This window comes from Entelurus aequoreus, linkage group LG06 (genome assembly GCF_033978785.1).
Source record: "Entelurus aequoreus isolate RoL-2023_Sb linkage group LG06, RoL_Eaeq_v1.1, whole genome shotgun sequence".
Lineage (NCBI taxonomy): Eukaryota > Metazoa > Chordata > Actinopteri > Syngnathiformes > Syngnathidae > Entelurus > Entelurus aequoreus.
The window spans coordinates 52,280,875-52,304,397 of record NC_084736.1 but is presented as its reverse complement, the minus strand read 5'-3'; the positions used below and the strand labels follow the sequence as shown (position 1 = coordinate 52,304,397).

The following is a 23,523-nucleotide window of genomic DNA, read 5'->3' as shown; positions in this document are numbered from 1 at the left end:
CCTTTAACCTTTGGGGAATAAAAAAATAAGTAAAATTATATATATATATATATATATATATATATATATATATATATATATATATATATATATATATATATATATATATATATATATATATATATATATATACTACCGTTCAAAAGTTTGGGGTCACCCAAACAATTTTGTGGAATAGCCTTCATTTCTAAGAACAAGAATAGACTGTCGAGTTTCAGATGAAAGTTCTCTTTTTCTGGCCATTTTGAGCGTTTAATTGACCCCACAAATGTGATGCTTCAGAAACTCAATCTGCTCAAAGGAAGGTCAGTTTTGTAGCTTATGTAACGAGCTAAACTGTTTTCAGATGTGTGAACATGATTGCACAAGGGTTTTCTAATCATCAATTAGCCTTCTGAGCCAATGAGCAAACACATTGTACCATTAGAACACTGGAGTGATAGTTCCTGGAAATGGGCCTCTATACACCTATGTAGATATTGCACCAAAAACCAGACATTTGCAGCTAGAATAGTCATTTACCACATTAGCAATGCATAGAGCAGGAGTCACCAACGCGGCGCCCGCGGGCGACAGGTCGCCCGCGAGGACCAGATGAGTCGCCCGCCGGCCGGTTCTAAAAATAGCTCAAATAGCAGCACTTACCAGTAAGCTGCCTCTATTTTTTAAATTTTATTTATTTATTAGTGTGACAGTCCTAACTGTCGCGCGGGTTCTCAGGACGATCCAGGGAAGACATTGTCAGATGGTTAAGACTTCTTTATTATTTCAATCACAGAGTCTTTTGCTGCTTTACAGCAGCTGCCTTTTTTCTCACGTGAGCACTTGAATGGTTTCCTCCCGTCCGCCGTCTGCTTTTCAGCAGCACGTCGCCGTCGTTTGCGTGGCAGCAGAGGATGGTTTCCTCCCGTCCGCCGTCTTTCTCCGTCTCCTCCCTTGATGTTCACGTCTCTCGCCCTTTTATACGGTCCGAGAGGGCGATTGCACTGTCCACAGCTGCACGCTCCACGCACCTTATGCTGATTGCGGCGTCGTTCCCATTTATTTTTTTTACTTTGCTTCTTATAACTGTCAGAAAGACAATTTTAGAGAAAAAAATACAACCTTAAAAATGATTTTAGGATTTTTAAACTCATATACATTTACCTTTTAAATTCATTCCTCTTCTTTCCTGACAATTTAAATCAATGTTCAAGTAAATTATTTTTTTTATTGTAAAGAATAATTAATAAATTGTAATTCTTACTTTAATTCTTATTATTCTAACAAAGTGCAGATTGGATTTTAACCTATTTAAAACATGTCATCAAAATTCTAAAATTAATCTTAATCAGGAAAAATTACTAATGATGTTCCATAAATTCTTTTTTGAATTTTTTCAAAAAGATTCGAATTAGCTAGTTTTTCTCTTCTTTTTTTCGGTTGAATTTTGAATTTTAAAGACTCGAAATTGAAGATAAACTATGTTTCAAAATTTAATTTTCATTTTTTTTGGTGTTTTCTCCTCTTTTAAACCGTTCAATTAAGTGTTTTTTCATCATTTATTCTCTACAAAAAACCTTCCGTAAAAGGAAAAAAAATGTACGACGGAATGACAGACAGAAATACCCATTTTTTATATATATACGTATATAGATTTATTTATTTAGCTATTATTGTTTAAATCACACTTACATGTAACTTACAAATGACAATATATATATATATATATATATATATATATATATATATATATATATATATATATATATATATATATATATATATATATATATATATATATATATATATATATATATATATATATATATATATATATATATATATATATATATATATATATATATATATATATATATATATATATGGACGGCGTGGCGAAGTTGGTAGAGTGGCTGTGCCAGCAATCGGAGTGTTGCTGGTTACTGGGGTTCAATTCACACCTTCTACCTTCCTAGTCACGTCCGTTGTGTCCTTGAGCAAGACACTTCACCTTTTGCCTCTGATGGCTGCTGGTTAGGGCCTTGCATGGCAGCTCCCGCCATCAGTGTGTGAATGTGTGTGTGAATGGGTGAATGTGGAAATACTGTCAAAGCGCTTTGAGTACCTTGAAGGTAGAAAAGCGCTATACAAGTGTTCTCTGTACATTTACAGAGAAAAAAAGTGCTGCACTTTCCCTCTGTGCAGATGGTGCTGAAAGACAATGCTTCTGCATCTGAGGCTTTTGACAAAGTTGCAGAAAAGTACTCTCAGGTCATAAACAGAGTTGGGCAAGAGTTTGAGAACAGGTTTTGTGACCTGGATCAGCTTGAGCCATGTGTGTCGTTCATTTGTAATCCTTTCATGAACGTGGACATATCATGCATTGCTGAGCAGTTAAGTGCAACATTCAGCCTGGATGCTGAACAGGTGGAGATGGAAATTGTAACACTGCAAAATGACCTCCACCTCAAAGCCCACCAGGCTGCACCAAACTTTTGGTGCCTTGTTGACACAGAAAAGTACAGTGGTGTATGCGCAGCAGCTATGAAGGTTGCAAGCCTGTTTGGTTCAACTTATCTTTGTGAGTCAGCCTTTTCTGACATGAACTTCATCAAGAACAAACACAGAACACGCCTCACTGATGCACATCTGCAAGACTCACTCAGAGTTGCAGTGTCAAGTTACACACCAGAGTACAACACACTAGTTAACAGCATGCAATGCCAGGCTTCCCACTAACTGACAAAGAAACAGATAACAGATTTGGTATCAGTTCAAAGTGTGACATGATTTATTTAAAAATTGGAGAGTTGACCTTTGTATTTTACATGAGTTATTATTTGTACAAACATGGTGCAAAGTAATTCATGATTTGTTAAAAAATTTCAGTGGCTAGCTAGTTAAAATGGGATATTGTGATTTCACAAGACTGTTTAAGAAGTGATCATTTGAAAATGTTCAATTTGAAAAATGTGCACTTAGAAAAAATATAAAAATAAAGTGTTGCATATTGATATTTATCTGTTTCTATATATATTTATTGTGAGAAATCATTAAGATGATCAGTGTTTCCACAAAGATAAATATCATTAATTATTAATAATAACATAGAGTTAAAGGTAAATTGAGCAAATTGGCTATTTCTGGCAATTTATTTAAGTGTGTATCAAACTGGTAGCCCTTCGCATTAACCAGTACCCAAGAAGTAGCCCTTGGGTTCAAAAAGGTTGGTGACCCCTGGCATAGAGTGTATTTCTTTAAAGTTAAGACTAGTTTAAAGTTATCTTCATTGAAAAGTACAGTGCTTTTCCTTCAAAAATAAGGACATTTCAATGTGACCCCAAACTTTTGAACGGTGGTATATATATATATATATATATATATATATATATATATATATATATATATATATATATATATATATATATATATATATATATATATATATATATATATATATATATATATATATATATATATATATATATGTGTATATATATATATATATATATATATATATATATATATATATATATATATATATATATATATACATATATATATATATATATATATATATATATATATATATATATATATATATATATATATATATATATATGTATATATATATATATATATATATATATATATATATATATATATATACATATATATATATATATATATATATATATGTATATATATATATATATATATATATATATATATATATATATATATATATATACATATATATATATATATATATATATATATATATATATATATATATATATATATATATATATATATATATATATATATATATATATATATATATATATATATATATACATACATACATATATATATATATATATATACATATACAGTATACAATCATTCGTCAAGGATTTTTTAAGGTTGTAAACCAATTTAGAATTGGAATAAATACATAAAAAACATACACCCTATTATTAAAGCACATGGTAATTTATTATGATATGATGTTATAGCCTCAATTTCTTATACTGTTTTTTTCTATAGGTCAATATAAAATCAGATAACCACTCCAAAAACAGTTTAATTCCGGCAGAAAAATTCATAAAATAATACATAAATACCTTTTCAAAAGGAGCGTTATTGTCTTTGTAAAGTAAGTATTTGTTTTACTTGTATCGGATGGCTTTGCATTGTGCAGGTGTGCCTAATAAAGTGGCTGGTTAATGGAGAACCTGACATGTAATCCTGCATATAAAATAAAAAAAAATGTAAACTCTCTGCAGGGTACAAACTACAGAAAGACGAACGCTGCAATGGAGATGAGACTCATAAACAGAGATTCCTTCTGGGCACGTGCAGAGGTATTGTTTCCCTAGACTGTACTTAGATGTTCATATGATCATAGTCATATTCCGCTTCATTCATTTATTTTTTCTTCAGCGAGAGGAAGAACAGAGGAAGGAAGAGGAAAGGAGACGAGCCGCAGAGGAGAGAAGGCGGCTTGAGAGAGAACGAGTTATGAAGGAACGAAAGGATACGGAAGAGAGAGATCGGAAAATGAACGAGAAACTACGGATGATTGAGGAGCAAAGGTGAGAGTTGTCTTTTCTCAGGTTGGAGGGTTCTCATTGTTCCCATTGGGTTGACTTTTCTCTTGCCCGGATTTGGGATCAGATCTGAGGATGTCGTTGCGGTTTGTGAACTGATTAAGGGCTATATACATAAACTTTGATTGATTCATTGATTGATTGAATAACTTGGGCGGGGGCAAGCGTCTTTTTGTGTCATTCTCGCCATTTCCGGTTCCTAAATGGCCGTCAAAATGTACCGACTTGTCGGAATATGTCCTCACACTTCTTCAGTACATGTGAGATGCATAATTTATGATCTACAATAAACATACAGAAGCGAGGCAACACCTCGCCAGTCGATCACACTGTACACAGGCTTGTGATCACAGCTACGCTATAAATAGTTTGTCTTCGTTAGCGCTTATAATAACAATATCACTAATACTTGGTTCATATTCAAATAACTAAATGTAAGTCGAGTATTTTTGATGGTTTTTGAATGGTTATTTATAGGATTTTATGGGCAAAATAGAGAACCTCCCATGGGCTCTGCTCTAAGCAGACTTTTATTTACGTTTATTCAGTGGTGTGCCGCCAGGGCCAGCAAGGCCTTCTCTGCTGGCCTAACATAACCAGAAATCATGATCATAATTAAAGATAAAATTATTTTTGTATTTATTTTCCCTAAATATCTAAAAGTATCCATATTCTCTTCATGTCATATTATGCTCCTTCCAGTGCTGTTGTTTTTAGTTTTAGTTTTTATCCAATCAGACCAACTTATGTTACCATGCTGTACCAAATCTGCCCGGGGCCTTAAGAATCAACAATGCGGGCTTCCGTGCACTGTAAGTGAACGGGGACATACAGTTGATAGACAGTTGCGATAGCCAATCAGATCAGGAGTTGTTGTCAGTAAGGCCTTCTAGCTGGCCTCACGTTGAACGTGACATTTACGCGTCCTGTGATTGGATACTCATCGGGACCGTTAGCGGATGAATTTGAGAACACATACAGTTGATAGACAGTTGCGATAGCCAATCAGATCACAAGTTGTTGACAGTAGCTGTTCTGTTACAACTAAAAGTTGTAAACTCTTGCTGTTAAAGTGCGTCATGCTTGTCATTTAATTAACATTGTTACATGTGTATTTGTCGCCATCATGTGGTCAGGGCAGTTAATATATTCTTGAGAAGTGTGTACTTTGAATCAAACTTTTTTGACCGGAAGTTGCATAAGCCAAGCAGAAAAATTTACGGTATATGTTTCAATTGCTGATGCGTTTTAATTGATTTTTAAATGCGCCAGAAAATAACCTGTTTTGTACACTGTTGATGTGATTCAATGCAGATTAGGGTGTAAATGTGTTTCTGTACAGTATTTCTCCAACAATGGTCATGTGGTGACATCAATTACGGTATTTTGAGAGGTAATCATTGAAGTTGGAGATCATTGAAGGCCTAGGTGGGAAACGCACGGCCCGCCACTGCGTTTATTTACAACTTAGAATGAAAAACAAAAACATCCGTCGTCATGTCTTTCATAAGGATTGTGAATGATAGGCAACATTTAAAAAAAAGTTAAGTTCCCCTTTAAGCGCTAATTGGGAGACACCAAAACAAAGGTGTGCTAAATCTAGTTGCAGAACTACATAAATCACATTGCGAGTGCTTAATGATTATAGTTGCATCTCCTCCCTCCAGTATTGTAGGCGTTCTAATAATCAGTACATATTCTGCATATTCATGAAGACAAACACGCTAAATAGATTGTGCTCTCATTTTATTTATTCAAGAGACACAATACTTGGTGCAAAAGCTTGGTAGAACGGCTTTGCGTGTGCTGTCAAGTTTGCACTTGTTTTAATACACGCAAACTTTTAGTAGATCAGTCCCTAAATGTATTTAAATTTTGCTCAAATGAAAATGAATCCATATCAATGTTTTGACAAAGCGTTGTCTTCTACCTTTGCTTCCTGTCTTGCAGACAGAAGCAAGCGGAACAAGAGGAAGAACTGCGCAGAAAGGAGAAATTTAGATGGGTTAGTCCAGAGCAACATAACTGTCTGTAGAATTGTTGTTAATGCAAAGTACACATAACTGATAAACGTGTGGACCAATAATAGGTTTAAATACAAAACACAAAACCAGTGAAGTTAGCACGTTGTCTAAATGGTACATAAAAACAGAATACAATGATTTGCAAATCCTTTTAGACTTATTGAATAAACTCCAAAGACAAGATATTTAATGTTCGAACTGAGAAACTTATTTTTTTTTTGCAAATAATCATTTACTTAGAATTTAATGGCAGCAACATATTGCAAAAAAGTTGGAACAAGAGCATTTTTTTATCACTGTGTTACATGGCTTTTCCTTTTAACAACACTCAGTAAACGTTTGGGAACTGAGGAGACCAATTTTTGAAGCTTTTCAGGTGGAATTATTTCCCATTCTTGCTTGATGTACAGCTTAATTTGTTCAACAGTCCGGGGTCTCAATTGTGGTATTTTAGGCTTCATAATGCGCCACACATTTTCAATGGCAGGTCAGTCTAGTACCTGCACTCTTTTACTACGAAGCCATGCTGTTGTAACACGTGCAGAATGTGGCTTGGCATTGTCTTGCTGAAATAAGCAGGGGCGTCCATGAGATGTTTCAAATAAGTGTTTGATGAGCATTCCTCAACTTTCTCAGTCTTTTTTGCCACTTGTGCCAGCTTTTTTGAAACATGTTGCAGGCATCAAATTCTAAATGAGCTAATATTTGCAAAAAATAACAACATTTACCAGTTTGAACGTTAAGTATCTTGTCTTTACAGTCTATTCAATTTAATATAGGTTGAAAAGGATTTGCAAATCATTGTTTTCTGTTTTTATTTACGATTTACACAACGTGACAACTTCACTGATTTTGGGTTTTGTACATTTCTTGTGTTGTGTGTTTGTTTGGGTCCACATATTGTCATCAAGTGACCTGCTTTTTTGTTTTGCTAATGCGGCATATACAGAAATGTACTACTCTTATCTGTATGACATTTTTTTTAAGGAAAGACATACATTTTATCATAACACAACATTTCCAATATCACTGCTACATATGTCCTCTCAGGAATTAAGCATTTTAACCGGAGTCGATCACGAAGCCCTTGTGTTTCAGGACCAGGAGAAGAGGGAGCATGAGGAGGACATGAGGGCTCGTCTAAGAAGGAGCGAGTCCATAGAGATGGCGGCAGTAAGTAGGAAGTCAAGTACTTGGCACTTACACGGCAAGCTGCTACATTTAGATTTCATTCCAAATATTGTGGTCGTACTGTAGGAGGCAGCAGTGTTAGTGTCCCAGCGCTCCATGAACCCCCGGGAGTTCTTCAGGCAGCTGTCGTCGACGTCGTCGCAAAGTCCGACCAGCCCTGGATCATCTCGTTCTGGTTTGTATCCACTTCATTGGTTTGGAACGTTTGGGAAATAATTCCATGTCGGTAGCGTGACGTTGTAATGTTCCAAGTGTAAAAGTAAGTCAATAGTCAAACAAACACTCTCTCAATTTTTCATCCAAAATTAGGTTATACCTTATACAGTATTTGTTTGTTTATTTCTATTTTATCTGTGTAACCCTTACATTGAAATAAATAAAATGAAAAAAAACTTTATTCACACTATTTGGTTATCTTTGCAAAGATCATTCGTAACCACGACGAAAAAAAAGAGGTCTCACTCTGTGACTCGACTGGGGCCGTGATCTCAGCGGCTTTGAATATATTTGTAGAAATAGGATGAACTCTATCTGACAATTAGTGTAAAATGGTCATTATGAACTGGAATATAAGTATATACGTTCAAATGTCTTGTTTTTAGCGTAGACACTACTGTTTTTAGTAACGTGCGCCTATCTATTACGCAAGTTATATTGAAATGCCGTGTTTTTACACACATTAAGCTGACTTTATACTATTTTACTGTGCATCAATAATGTGATGTATTACTTATACGATGGTGTGCACATTATATTTAAAATCAGAGCACATTTACAGTACAGGCCAAAAGTTTGGACACACCTTCTCATTCAATGCGTTTTCTTTATTTCCATGACTATTTACATTGTAGATTGTCACCGAAGGCATCAAAACTATGAATGAACACGTGTGGAGTTATGAAGGCATCAAAACTATGACGCCTGTGAAGTGAAAACCATTTCAAGTGACTACCTCTTGAAGCTCATCGAGAGAATGCCGAGAGTGTGCAAAACAGTAATCAGAGCAAAGGGTGGCTATTTTGAAGAAACTAGAATAGAAAACATGTTTTCAGTTATTTCACCTTTTTTTGTTAAGTACATAACTCCACATGTGTTCATTCATAGTTTTGATGCCTTCAGTGACAATCTCCAATGTAAATAGTCATTGAAATAAAGAAAACACATTGAATAAGAAGGTTGTGTCCAAACTTTTGGCCTGTACTGTATATGGAGGAGAATGTTTTAATCAGTCGTGTCATGAGGCGCGCTTGGTGAAATGGAAGCAAAACCCAAGTAAATAACTTCCTGCTCTGTCATACAAGGTTTAAAACATCAAACAATGTTGGACATTGATGTGTGTGTACAAGGCAGCTGTGATTGTCAGTTAGGAGTGTCAATCAAAGTCATAATTTTCTCTGTTGCGTGGGCAATGTTTTAATTATTGACTTTATATGGAAAAAAAATAAAACAACAACATTGTGATATGATTACCCAGCTCAACTTGATGTCATTTCATCACTTTATTTTGTGATGATGACAATTATATTTGTATTTATGTTCTAATTCACAGCACTGTGATTGGAACTGTTTAATTTGTTTTATATTATCTGAAGCCGAGGAAAAGCAACAACATTCTATACTACCAGTATTGTTTTTTTATGTGTTGGCTTTAATACTTTCAATGAACATGATATTTTATTTTAATAAATAAAACAGACTGCATCTGGGGCAGCACGGTGGCAGAGGGGTTAGTGCATCTGCCTCACAATACGAAGGTCCTGAGTAGTCTTGGGTTCAATCCCGGGCTTGGGATCTTTCTGTGTGGAGTTTGCATGTTCTCCCCGTGACTGCGTGGGTTCCCTCCGGGTACTCCGGCTTCCTCCCACCTCCAAAGACATGCACCTGGGGATAGGTTGATTGGCAACACTAAATTGGCCCTAGTGTGTGAATGTGAGTGTGAATGTTGTCTGTCTATCTGTGTTGGCCCTGCGATGAGGTGGCGACTTGTCCAGGGTGTACCCCGCCTTCCGCCCGATTGTAGCTGAGATAGGCTCCAGCGCCCCCCGCGACTCCGAAGGGAATAAGCGGTAGAAAATGGATGGATGGAGACTGCATCTGTTCCGGTCTGTTAAAACCACTAATTGACTTGGTTATGTTGACCTTTATAATAATCCATTCATCCATTTTTCCTTGCCCGTATGTGGGCTCTGTACCGAGGATGTCGTTGTGGCTTGTACAGCCCTTTGAGACACTTGTGATTTAGGGCTATATAAATAAACATTGATTGATTGATCCATCCATTTTTCCGCCGCTTATCCGAGTCCGGGTCGCGGGGGCAGCAGTCTAAGCAAAGAAGCCCAGACTTCCCTATCCCCGGCCACCTCCTCTAGTTCTACAGGGGGGATACCGAGGCCCAGGCCAGTTGTGAGACATAGTCCCTGTGAGACATGTCCTAGGTCTGCCCCAAGGTCTCCTCCTGGCTGGACATGCCCTAAACACCTCACCAGGGAGGCATCCAGGAGGCATCCGTAGTACATGCCCGAGCCATCTCAGCTGGCTCTACTCTGAGTCTCTCCCGGATGACCGAGCTCCTCACCCTGTCTCTGAGGGTGATCCCAGACATCCAGCGGAGGAAACTAATTTCTGCCGCTTGTATTCGCGACCTTGTCCTTTCGGTCATTACCCAAAGTTCATGACCATAGGTGAGGGTGAATCGACTCGTAAATCGAGAGCTTCGTCTTCTGGCTCAGCTCCTTCTTCATCACAACAGACCGGTGCAGTGACTGCATCACTGCAGACGTCGCACCAATCCGTCTTTCAATCTCACGTCCTTTCTTCCCTCCCTCGTGAACAAGACCCATAGATACTTGAACTCCTCAACTTGAGGTAGAACTCCACTCCCGACCCGAAGGGTGCAGTCCACCCTTTTCCGACTGAGAACCATGGCCTCAGATCATGCTGATCCTCATCCCGCTGAAAACCGCCCCAGTGAACGCTGAAGGTCCCAACAACATTATAATAATGTAATTAGTTTAAATGAAAATACCTCAACTTCAGGGTTTCAGTTTTTTAGGTGAGATTAATAACAAGATAAAGAAGATTAATTAATTACAGATCATAATTAGCTATTGGTCATTTGTAATTGCTTGACAGCTCGATCCGTTGTGGTAAAGAAGGAGCTGAGTCGGAAGGCGAAGGTCTCAATTTACTGGTCGATCTACATCCCTATCCTCACCTATGGTCATGAGCTTTGGGTTATGACCGATAGGACAAGATCACGGGTACAAGCGGCCGAAATGAGTTTCCTCCCTCGGGTGGCGGGGCTCTCCCTTAGAGATAGGGTGAGAAAATCTGTCATTCAGGAGGAGCTCAGAGTAAAGCTGCTGCTTCTCCACATCGAGAGGAGCCAGATGATGTGATTCGGGCATCTGGTCAGGACGTTCCCCGGACGCCTCCCTGGGAAGGTGTTTAGGGCACGTCCAACCGGTAGGAGGCCACGGGGAAAACCCAGGACACGTTGAGGAGACTAGGTCACCCGGCTGGCCTCGAGATACCCCGGGAAGCACTGGACCCCCGTGACCTTACATCGGATAAGCGGAAGAAGATAGATGGATGGATGCTTGACAACACTATAAAAATCAATAATTCTGGGGTTATATATGTATCAATATAACAATGTTATTAATTTAATTTGAAAATATTTAAAGTTTAGCGTCTTTTTCAGCATCCTAGGTGAGATTGATAAATCATACTTAATTAATGTCTCATATTTTATGATGGCTATTTGTGATTATAATCCATTGAATCTTTGTTTTTCTTCCTTTCAGGTAAACCGTTCAGACGATACCAACGCAGCCTGACCGACACCGCCTTCATCTTCTCAAGAGCGGAGGACAGCACGCCATCGTCCCCTCGCAGCTCTCCCCTCGTGTCCCCCTTCTTACGGGCCCCTCCCTCCCCCATCGGCGCCACATCTCCCCCAACCAGCCCCGTGTTACGCCCTCTCACCTCTCCTTCCGCCACCAAAGCGCCCGTTTCGACGCCCACGTCCCCTATCCGTGACACCCCTCCAACTTCAGCCACGCCTGTCATTCCCCCGCCAAACCCGCAGCCCATAGTTGAGACCAAAGCTCCATCACCTACAGAACCTTCTCCACCGCCAGTCTCCTTTAATCCGGAAGTTTGCTCATTCTTGGATACATTTAATACCCTAGAGTCACACCCCGGGGTTCTACCACCCTCACCCCCAAACACACCCACCGAGCCAGAGCTCTCAACTTTTTGCTTCGAGGGTCCGCCTCCGCAGCCTCCAACATCGCCTCTTCCTGAGGTACCACAGTCTGACACTGGTAAGGCCAACTTCCTACTGCCTATTTTTGTTCTTGAAAATTAATTAAAGGCTGAAGTTGCATGGGTGCTTTTGCCAAAGTCGACTCCACAACATTCCAGACAGTTAATGCTGCCAACAGGCTATGAATCAGACTTCCGCTTCACACAGCCATATTGCTACAGGCCAAGCACAATTAAAGATTAAAGTGCATGCTCGACTTCAAAGTTACACTCAAAGAGCTTTTAACCAAGTTTTTTTTTTTCAATGCCTTGATTGTCTTTTAACAGACCTCCATACTGCCTTCCTGGTGCACACTGACCTGCTCTCGGATACTGGCTACAAAGCACAAGCTGTACTGCTCGAAGAAGATGAGGAAGAAGAAGAAGAAGAAGAAGAAGAAGCTGAAGAAGAAGAGGTGGAGGTGTACGAGGTACAGGAGGAGGAGGATGAAGAACAGCAACAACTGTGTGCCTCCCCTGAAGAAGCAGTCCAGACTGAGGCCCAGGAGCATCTGCAGGAGGATAAAGAACAGGAATCAGAGCAGGAAGTCGAGCTTATATCTCCAGTGGACGCAAGTAAGGAAGTCCAGGAGGAGGACGAAGAGGAGGACACTGAATATAAGGAGCAGGATGAGCAAGTGGAAGACAATCAAACCACAGATGAACCTGTTGAGACTTCTGAAAAAGCCGAGGAGTCACATCCGACAGGTGAAGTTTTTTAGGAGGGCTGTCAAATAACGGTACATATCTTTACGGCACTGTGTTTTTTGATGTGCGATTAACGTGTGTGACCATCAGCACTTTCCCGCGCTTACAGTTAGTTGTATTGACGTGCAACTGCAACAATTATAACGATAAGTTAAAGTCCCAACGATAGTCACACACACTAGGTGTGGTGAAATTATCCTCTGCATTTGACCCATCGACATGTTCACCCACTGGGAGCAGCGGTGGTCACGCTCAGTAATCATTTGGTGATTTAAACCCTAATTCCAACCCTTGATGCTGAGTGCCAAGCAGGGAGGTAACAGGGCCCATTTTTATAGTCTTTGGTATGACTCGGCCAGGGTTTGAGAGAGAGAGAGAGAGAGATGCGGAAACGGGGGTCGCCGTGCAGGTGAGAATGTCCTTTATTCTTCAACAAAGGCTAAAACACAAAAAATGACTCGTGCTGGCTAGCATCAATGCACACTTAGCAAACAAACAGTTAGCAATAAGCATTGCAAACATTTTGGCTGTCGCAAGCAATAACCCCGCCAGCTGCGTTTCCATTAAAGTTCAAATTAAAGTCCCAACGATAGTCATAAACACACTAGGTGTGGTGAAATTACCATCTGCATTTGACCCATCACCATGTTCACCCCCTGGGAGGTGAGGGGAGCAGTGAGCAGCAGCGGTGGGCACGATCGGGAATCATTCTGGTGATTTTGTGTTAGTGGTGACAAGCAGGGAGGCAATGGGTCCCATTTTTATAGTCTTTGGTATGACTCGGTATGACTTTGGTATGAACTCACGACCTTCCAGTCTCAGGGCGGACACTCTAACCCAGGGGTCACCAACGCGGTGCCCGCGGGCACCAGGTAGCCCGTAAGGACCAGATGAGTAGCCCGCCGACCTGTTCTAAAAATAGCTCAAATAGCAGCACTTACCAGTGAGCTGCCTCTATTTTTTTAATTTTATTTATTTACTAGCAAGCTGGTCTCGCTTTGCCCGACATTTTTAATTCTAAGAGAAACAAAACTCAAATAGAATTTGAAAATCCAAGATAATATTTTAAAGACTTGGTCTTCACTTGTTTAAATAAATTCATTATTTTTTTTACTTTGCTTCTTATAACTTTCAGAAAGACAATTTTAGAGAAAAAATACAACCTTAAAAATGATTTTTGGATTTTTAAACACATATACCTTTTTACCTTTTAAATTCCTTCCTCTTCTTTCCTGACAATTTAAATCAATGTTCAAGTAAATTTTTTTTTTTTATTGTAAAGAATAATAAATACATTTTAATTTAATTCTTCATTTTAGCTTCTGTTTTTTCGACGAAGAATATTTGTGAAATATTTCTTCAAACTTATTATGATTAAAATTCAAAAAAATTATTCTGGCAAATCTAGAAAATCTGTAGAATCAAATTTAAATCTTATTTCAAAGTCTTTTGAATTTTCTTTTAAAATTTTTGTTCTGGAAAATCTAGAAGAAATAATAATTTGTCTTTGTTAGAAATATAGCTTGATCCAATTTGTTATATATTCTAACAAAGTGTAGATTGGATTTTAACCTATTTAAAACATGTCATCAAAATTCTAAAATTAATCTTAATCAGGAAAAATTACTAATGATGTTCCATGAATTCTTTTTTAAAGTTTTTCTCTTCTTTTTTTCGGTTGAATTTTTAATTTTAAAGAGTCGAAATTGAATATAAACTATGTTTCAAAATGTAATTGTCATTTTTTTGTGTTTTCTCCTCTTTTAAACCGTTCAATTAAGTGTAAATATCATTAATTATTAATTATAACATAGAGTTAAAGGTAAATTGAGCAAATTGGCTATTTCTGGCAATTTATTTAAGTGTGTATCAAACTGGTAGCCCTTCGCATTAATCAGTACCCAAGAAGTAGCTCTTGGTTTCAAAAAGGTTGGTGACCCCTGCTCTAACCACAAGGCCACTGAGCAGGTTACCCCTGGAAATGCGCAAAATCTAAATATAGCTATAGGACACTGGTAATGAAAACACCCATATTTCGAAAAAAAAACATTAAGTATTGCTAAAACATTTTTCTGCTCTCTCAAGTTGGTTTTTCAGACGTTTCAATATTGTAGTGTGTTGCAAACACTTTTTTTGCATTTACATGGCACCTAAACACTGAACCGGCAGGCCGACCCACAGGCTCAGAGAGCCCACATACCCGGAAAATGTTAAGAGGGCCCTTGAACCTAGAGTTCGTCTGCGGATTCCTCGTTCCCAATTCTCCCCCAAAAAACCCTTATTGTAGCCGCTGCCGTACGTAAGGACATTGCCTTTGAGCCTTCTTCCTCTATTGATAATCACGGCAACAGGGCTGCAATTGTAACCACAGCTCCAAAACTATCGAATCACAAAGCGTCCATCTTCTTCAAAGTGGAGTCTCGTGGGACAAGATTTTACGAGAACTAGGGCGCATGACGCAAAATACACTTTTAAAGCTCCCTGATTAGCGATCAGAAGCAGATGAGTCTGCTGATCGCTAATCAGAGGCAGGTGAGCTCAGTCAGCAACTAATTGTAAACACGGAAATAAACACTTAACACAGGGAAACTACAACAAACTAGGTATACGTGTTAGCATATTAGCTAATGCTAACGACACTCGCTTGATTACATTGTGATAGCACGTAAAAATATGCATGAAAACACTCTACAGACATCACACATGTTACGTTTTAGTTAGTTTAACAGTTTTAGTTATATTGTAACATCTACAAAGGTTGCTTTGAGTGATGAATGAAGAATTCATAGAAGTAGAAACATTATTGACGGCTAGAAGACCGCTCACACTAGTGAATGAATGATGAATGATGGGTGGTGGTCGGAGGGGCCGAAGGCGCGAACTGGCAGCCATGCTTCCGTCAGTCTACCCCCAGGGCAGCTGTGGCTACAAATGTAGCTTACCACCACCAGGTGTGAATGAATGATGGGTTCTCACTTCTCTGTGAAGCGCTTTGAGTGTCTAGAAAAACGCTATATAAATCTAATCCATTATTATTATTGTTAAGACAGAACGGCACCTGTACTTACGGGCTAAAAAGAAGGACACTGCAGCACCTCGTCCAAAAGATGTCGCTATAGTTTAAACAATGACACACTTTTTCAGTGTCTCGGTCTGTGTTATTTGAAAAGTATTTGTTATATACAAAACATTATGGTCGTTAGCGGAAAAAATCCATAAGTTCGCCGCACCGTTTTATAAGCCACAGGAAAAAGCGGTCGGAAAAAACTTGCGGCTTTAAGTCTGGAATTCACTGTATTTAATAAACATACATTTGCATAATGCAAACAAAAAATGTTCAAAACCTTGAAATGATCTGTCTAAGGTACACTTATTAGGATTGAAAAACATTTTAATTTTCGCGATTAATTCCGATTACAGACAATGCGATTAAATGTGATTAAATATTGTAATCGTTTGACAGCCCAAGTTTTTAGTTGTCTTAGTCATGACATGATCTGCTTCAACTTACGTTTTCAGATGACGAACACATCTGTCAGACAATCAAGCTGGAGGCGGTGGTCCTACCAACCAACGGGCTCACAAACGGCGAACAACAAGATCACAATGGCATCGGTTTGTATTAAATACCATCCATCCATTTTTACCCCTCGGCATCCATCCATCAGGGATTCGGTTCATTCAGTCATCGATGATTTCTAATTTCATCCTCTTCAGCGAGATCTCTGAGCCCGTCTGATGCTGAAATCAGTTCGCCAGAGTTGAGTGGATACTACGACCTCCATAACGCTGTCGAGAGCGATGATGCCGTTGAAGAGAAGGAGATCTCCGAAAATGGACAAGAGGTAAACCATCATAATGATAAATTAACCAAAAAGAAACTTCTTGTCACACATGAGATAGCTACTCATATATAGCTACAAATGAGGCATAATGATGAAATATGTACATACAGCTAGCTTAAATAGCATGATAGCATCGATTAGCTTGCAGTCATGCAGTGACCAAATAAGCCTAATTAGCATTCCAACAAGTCAATAACATCAACAAAGCTCACCTTTGTGCATTCACTTTGGTGGACAAAATGAGACAAAGGAGTGGAAGATTTTACATGTAAACATGTATCACAGTCCACTCTATGGTGAGTTCAAGAACCGCCAAAATTAGCAGGACAAAATGATGTTCACCAAATACTCTCATCAGTGAAGCATACACACAATAAACAGTGGGCTTTCTAACAATTGGGAAGGTTTGTGTCATGTTTGTCCTCAAACAAAAAACATACTGAAACAAAAACAATATTTTTCCGCCATCTTTTTCCATTTTCAACCCTTTTTTAAAAATGTTCCAAGGAGCCACTAGGGTGGCATTAAAGAGCCGGGGGTTGCTGATCCCCGATTTAACCCAATAAGTACCACAAGAACGGAAGTGTGTACATAAATAAAACATGATATAAATAGAGTAAGTTATAAATAGCGCAAGTTAACAGGACTATATTATGTATAGAATAGACACACATATATATATATATATATATATATATATATATATATATATATATATATATATATATATATATATATATATATATATATATATATATAGACTAAAATGAATAGCTTATGATCCTGTAAAGCAAATAGACTGTAAAATTAACCTAACCAAATAAAAACCCAGTTCAGCAAAGTTTGTACAAGTGTTCAAGCTGCGTGTTCCTTGTGTTTAAAAACATTTAAACCCCCACTTGCATTAGAAATCAATGCATTAAAAAACATAACAGGTGGCGCTATAACCCCAAACTAAATCTAAACTAAATACAAGTTTACCAAACAATACAAAAATGTTTTCTTACCGAAAAAAATATGAACAAGTTACCATCAATAAAAAAAGCTGTTTCTCATATTTATAAACACCTATTGTTGAGTTCAAGTATATGTCTGGACCTCGACATGGAGAGATGGCAGGCAAGTGCATGAAAGAAGCCTTTTTTTTATTAGGGAAAAAGCAGGTAATACAAAAAACATAGATGTGCAGCTCGGAAGTGCACAAAGAGAAAACAAAGCAAAATGATCCAGCTCTGGCCAGAACACATAAGAAGCATCCTGATTGTCAGGCGAGAGATTTAGCACTCAGACCAGAGAAATGGTGATAAATGGAGGCTAACAGGAGGTGGAATGAAAAATAAGAGCGCTGGACAGGAAATAATACAAAATACAAGAAAATAATAACTGGCATCGTAGCTCATGAGCATGTATTTGTTTAAAGAAAGAAGAAATTAATAAGCAGTGGTTTAAATAAGTAATATACATATTTACACATATATATATATATATATATATATATATATATATATATATATATATATATATATATATATATATATATTAAATATATATATATACACACATATTTATATATATAATATATATATATATATATATATATATATATATATATATATATATATATATATATATATATATATATATATATATATATATATATATATATATATATATATATATATATATATATATATATATATATATATACATATACATATACATATACAAACATATATATATATATAATATCTATTTATATAATCACCTCATGATACAAGGGCCCATTCATTTGATTATGGGATGTTTTTTCTATTTAATGCATAACTTGCTTGGACATCATACGTGTCAAAACACTTAAAGTATTTTCATGCTACCAAAAATGTTTGTGATAAATGAAATCATAATGTTTTTTAATTATTTATGAACACATTAAAGTTATGCAGTTGCATGCATTTATTTCTATGAAAATATGAATACATTTAGTAAAAAATATAAATGCACATTATTCCCAGGCTTTGACACCTGTGAAGATAAACAAAAGCTGGCGAGTACAAAAATTATTGATTAAAAAAAAAAAAGGAAGAGGAATATTGAGTAATTACGTGCTAAAGGATACATTTAAGTGAATTACTTTTTTTTTTTAAAGTAAAGAGTAAAAAGCAGCATCACGTTATCTCTCTATCCTCACAATTTTGATAGTTTGTTGCTATAGTTACACTTCTTTCCTTGGTCTTATCAGTCATGACAATTTATATTTTAAGTTCCTGTCACATTTCAAGAAATACGCTTCCTTTATGTTTTACTGATGCATGGATCACCTCCTGACTATTTAGTTTTGCTTTAAAGTCTTTTTTCCCTTAACTCTTCTTCATTTTGTTCTTGTTAGAAGGACTGAAACTTCCAATTATTTTGCCACAATAAAAAGTTTTCTGCCTGCACTTGTGGCTAAGTTTCCACCTACTTCCACCAGTCGCACCATAATTGTGACATTCCTGCGAGCTGTGTACTTCCAGATGTGAATCAATGGCCGACAAACTTGCGATTAAACTCTCCTTTTAGAACATTTCCTTAAACTGCTGGTCGCTTTGAGTGAATGCAAGGCTTACAGTGTGCAATTAACGCCTGTGTTTCCATCTGTACTCGTCTCTATGGATGAATAAAATGAAGTAGTAGTGATTATGTAGTAGGGTTGTCTCGATACCAATATTTTGGTACTGGTACCAAAATGTATTTCGATACGTTTCGATACTTTTCTCAATAAAGGAGTCTACAAAAATGATTGGCTTTATTTTAACAAAAAATCTTACGGTACATTAAACATATGTTTCTTATTGCACTTTTGTCCTTAGTGAACATACTAGACGACTTGTCTTTGAGTAGTAAGTAAACAAACAAAGGCTCCTAATTAGTCTGCTGACGTATGCAGTAATATATTGTGTCATTTATCATTCTATTATTTTGTCTATATTATAAAGGACAAGCTGTAAAAAATGATTACTAATCTACTTGTTCATTTAGACTTAGACTTAGACAAACTTTATTGACCCACAAGGGAAATTGTTCCAGATAGTAGCTCAGTTACAAAGGAATTTACTGTTAATATAATGATAATTTTCCGTTTCAACATGTTCTATCTACACTTCTGTTAAAATGTAATAAGCACTTATTATTCCGTTGTTTGATACTTTACATTAGTTTTGGATGATACCACAAATTTAGGTATCGATCCGATACCAAGTAATTACAGGGTTATACAATGGTCATACTTTAAGTTCTCATTTGTCCAGGGACGTATTTCCTGAGTTTATGAATATAATATGAATTTTAAAAAATAAATAAAAAAGATTTTGTGAGGATAAAAAATATTGGTGTAATCATAGTAGTATCATCTAGATACGCTCATGTACTTGGTATCATTACAGTGGATGTCAGGTGTGCATCCACCCATGGCATTTGTTTACATTGTGACGCCGGTGAGCTACGGTGTGTGTAGTGAAGCATGTTTAGCTATTCCTCATCCTGCAGGGATGATACCTGTAAGAAACGTACTTTATTTGTCGCCATGGAAGCGAGGATTAGTGATTTAGAAGTAGCTAAAACACTGCCATTTGCAGATGGACTTTAGCTGCTAGCTAGTTAGCCATGTCTTAAAGCACCTCTTCCTGAGGGTGTTTCAGTGTTATAACTTCACCTTTATCTTTAGTTTTTAAGCCGAAATGCGTCCGTTCTCCCTTTTCTGCTTGTAAGTACTCTGTGATTGTGCCCTGCCAAACATGCTCCTCTACTCGTAAAACCAGCAATGTCATGACGTGACAACAACGCGTCGTCAATCCTGTAAAAAAGAAAATATGGCGAACCGGTGCTTTTCAAACAGACTATAGTACCCTTTTTGATTCATTAGTACCGCGATACTATACTAGTACCGGTATACCGTACAACCCTATTATGTAGTAGTAAATTGACCTTTTATACTACAGTAGAACGTTGATTTACCAACCACTCTATTTGCAAGCTTTTCAGTTTACGAACTGTTACTACTTAATTGCCCACAATACAGTTATAAACCAAAAATAGACCAAAACGGATTGTGTGTATAAATACATAACATCTTAATCTTTTACATAAAGTTATTGTTTTGAGACATTTTGATTGTTTTTTAAGTAATTGCTGATGTTGTACGCAAAAACAAAATTGGCCTGCATTTAAAGTAAAAAAAAAAAAAAAAAATATATATATTAGTGTTGTAACGAGACCAATATTTTGGTACCAGTACCGGTACTAAAATTATTTTGGTACTTTTCGGTACTTTTCTAAATAAAGGGGAACACAAAAAAATTGCATTATTGGCTTTATTTTAACAAAAAAATCTAGGGTACATTAAACATATGTTTCTTATTGCAGTTAAGTCCTTAAATAAAATAGTAAACATACTAGACAACTCGTCTTTTAGTAGTAAGTAAACAAACAAAGGCTCCTAATTAGTCTGCTGACTTTTGCAGTAACAAATTGTGTCATTTATCATTCTATTATTTTGTCAACATTATTAAGGAAAAGTGGTAGAAAAACAAATATTAATCTACTTGTTCATTTACTGTTAATAATTGCTTACTTTCTCTTTTAACATGTTCTATCTACACTTCTGTTAAAATGTAATAATCACTTATTCTTCTGTTGTTTGATACTTTACATTAGTTTTGGATGATACCACAAATTTGGGTATCAATCCAATACCAAGTCGTTACAGGATCATACATTGGTCATATTCAAAGTCCTCATGTGTCCAGGGACATATTTCCTGAGTTTATAAACATAATATACATTTTTAAAAAACGAAAGAAGATGTTGTGATGCCAAAAAATATCGACGCAATCAAAGTAGTATCGACTCGATACATGCTTGTACTTGATATCATTACAGTGGATGTCAGGTGTAGATCCACCAATGGCGTTTGTTTACATTTTGATGCCGGTGAGCTACGGTGTGTAGTGAAGCATGTTTAGCTATTCCTCGTCCTGCAGAGATGATACTTGTAAGAAACTCACTTTATTTGTCGCCATGTATTAGTATCGCGGTACTATACTAATACCGGTATACCGTACAACCCTAATATATATATATATATATATATATATATATATATATATATATATATATATATATATATATATATATATATATATACAGGTATATATATACTGTATATATATATACACACACACATATATATACAAATTGCACGTTGCCAATTATTATTATCAGAGCATTATCTTCAAAGATGATATTATTTTTATTGCAATGTGAGTTTTCCTCCCCACTCCAGGTTCTACCTGAGCGACCAATGTGCGTGCGAGCGCTGTACGACTACCAAGCAGGTAAGATCCCCAACACAAAGTGCCTCCACTTAGCGTAATCACCGTGTCATTAGCCGGATTTTTACGGCGTATTATCTCGCCGCTCCTACAGAGGACGAATCCGAGATCTCCTTTGAACCGGGCGATATCATCCGCGACGTGGAAACGGTGGACAAAGCCTGGTGGAGGGGGTGGAGCAAAGATGGCCGCCAAGGATTGTTCCCCGCCAATTACGTGGAGACCATATAACACACATTCACACTCATATTCACACTCTCAGGGGCGCCATCATCCCTCACAGTTTAACCTTCTTCTACCCACTCAATCTTTGTGCTTTCCACACAAGTAGGAAGAAAAATATGATTGTATTTTGATGTTCTTTTGATTAAAAAAAAAAAGAAGAAGAAACTAGGCGATATTACACACATTTTAAAAGGAGTTTTTTCTTGGACCAAAATAACTTATTTCCTGTGGAGTTCCTGAAAGAATGTCGGTGGGCGGGATCACATCGCAATGATCACAAACCTGCTCTGCTTGTAAGAATATACCTTTTTGTCATCCAAACATTTAATAAGCATCCCCTCCTCCTCCTCCTCCATACAACAACTTCCTTTACTGCTATAATCAAGTATAATCAAGATGTACACCTCAACTTATAATCATCTCCCCTGACTTTGCTGAGATATTTTGCAGCTCTATATTTGCCCCTGACAGCCTTTCAACATATCTTGATTAGCCGCTAACAAAGACAACAGATAAATAATTAAATAAATAAAAAAAACAAGCAGCGTTGAAAGGCTGTGTGTTTTCCCGCAGCGCTCTTTGGAACTACACTACCCTGTTTTGTTGTCATGGCGATGTCTAGACTTGCGTCCTTTCATTTAAGTTGTCTTATTTTCAACCTGGAGTTTCATTAAATCTTGCAAATATTATACAAAGAAAAAACATTTGTAATCAGCTAAAGTATCCTAATCACACACTGTATATAAACATGTATTATTTCATGTGTAATGTATGTTTTATTGTTGTTTGCTTTGTATTTACTCCAGACTTACAAAGGTAGAGCATCTGCAAGAAAGTTTATTAAAAATGTTTCTCTCCTAAAATCCCATGTTTATTGTCTTAATTAACCTAAACCAACTAAAAGTCTCAAATTGTAACTTGAAAAAAAACACAACTGGAAATGTAAATGATTAAGTATGCACACACAATCTATAAAACTAACATAAGTAACAATGAATGAATACAGTAAGAAATACAATTGAAAAAAACAATTAAATATTAATGCAAGACAGTTTGTAATTTATTGTATCATTTATATACATCCATGCATTTTCTCGGGGTCAAGAGGGATGCTGGAGCCTATCCCAGCTGCACTCTGGCGGAAGGCGGGGTGCACCCTGGACAAGTCGCCACCTCATCGCAGGGCCAACACAGATAGACAGACAGCATTCACACTCACATTCATACACTAGGGACAATTTAGTGTTGTCAATCAACC

At 36.8% G+C, this 23,523-nt stretch overlaps 1 protein-coding gene across 1 annotated transcript in view; it reads left to right on the top strand.

The window, feature by feature from the left end:
- si:dkey-40c11.2 (drebrin-like protein) overlaps positions 1-23,127 on the top strand; it is a 122,175-nt gene extending 99,048 nt beyond the window's left edge. The window contains exons 6-16 of the mRNA XM_062050961.1: positions 4,272-4,349; positions 4,429-4,580; positions 6,546-6,600; positions 7,718-7,792; positions 7,877-7,985; positions 11,617-12,138; positions 12,407-12,826; positions 16,346-16,441; positions 16,544-16,671; positions 21,992-22,043; positions 22,135-23,127. Coding sequence (XP_061906945.1) covers positions 4,272-4,349; positions 4,429-4,580; positions 6,546-6,600; positions 7,718-7,792; positions 7,877-7,985; positions 11,617-12,138; positions 12,407-12,826; positions 16,346-16,441; positions 16,544-16,671; positions 21,992-22,043; positions 22,135-22,271 — 1,824 coding nt within the window. The 3' untranslated portion in view covers positions 22,272-23,127. The remainder of the gene's footprint in view (positions 1-4,271; positions 4,350-4,428; positions 4,581-6,545; positions 6,601-7,717; positions 7,793-7,876; positions 7,986-11,616; positions 12,139-12,406; positions 12,827-16,345; positions 16,442-16,543; positions 16,672-21,991; positions 22,044-22,134) is intronic.
- The last annotated feature ends 396 nt before the right edge of the window (positions 23,128-23,523 follow it).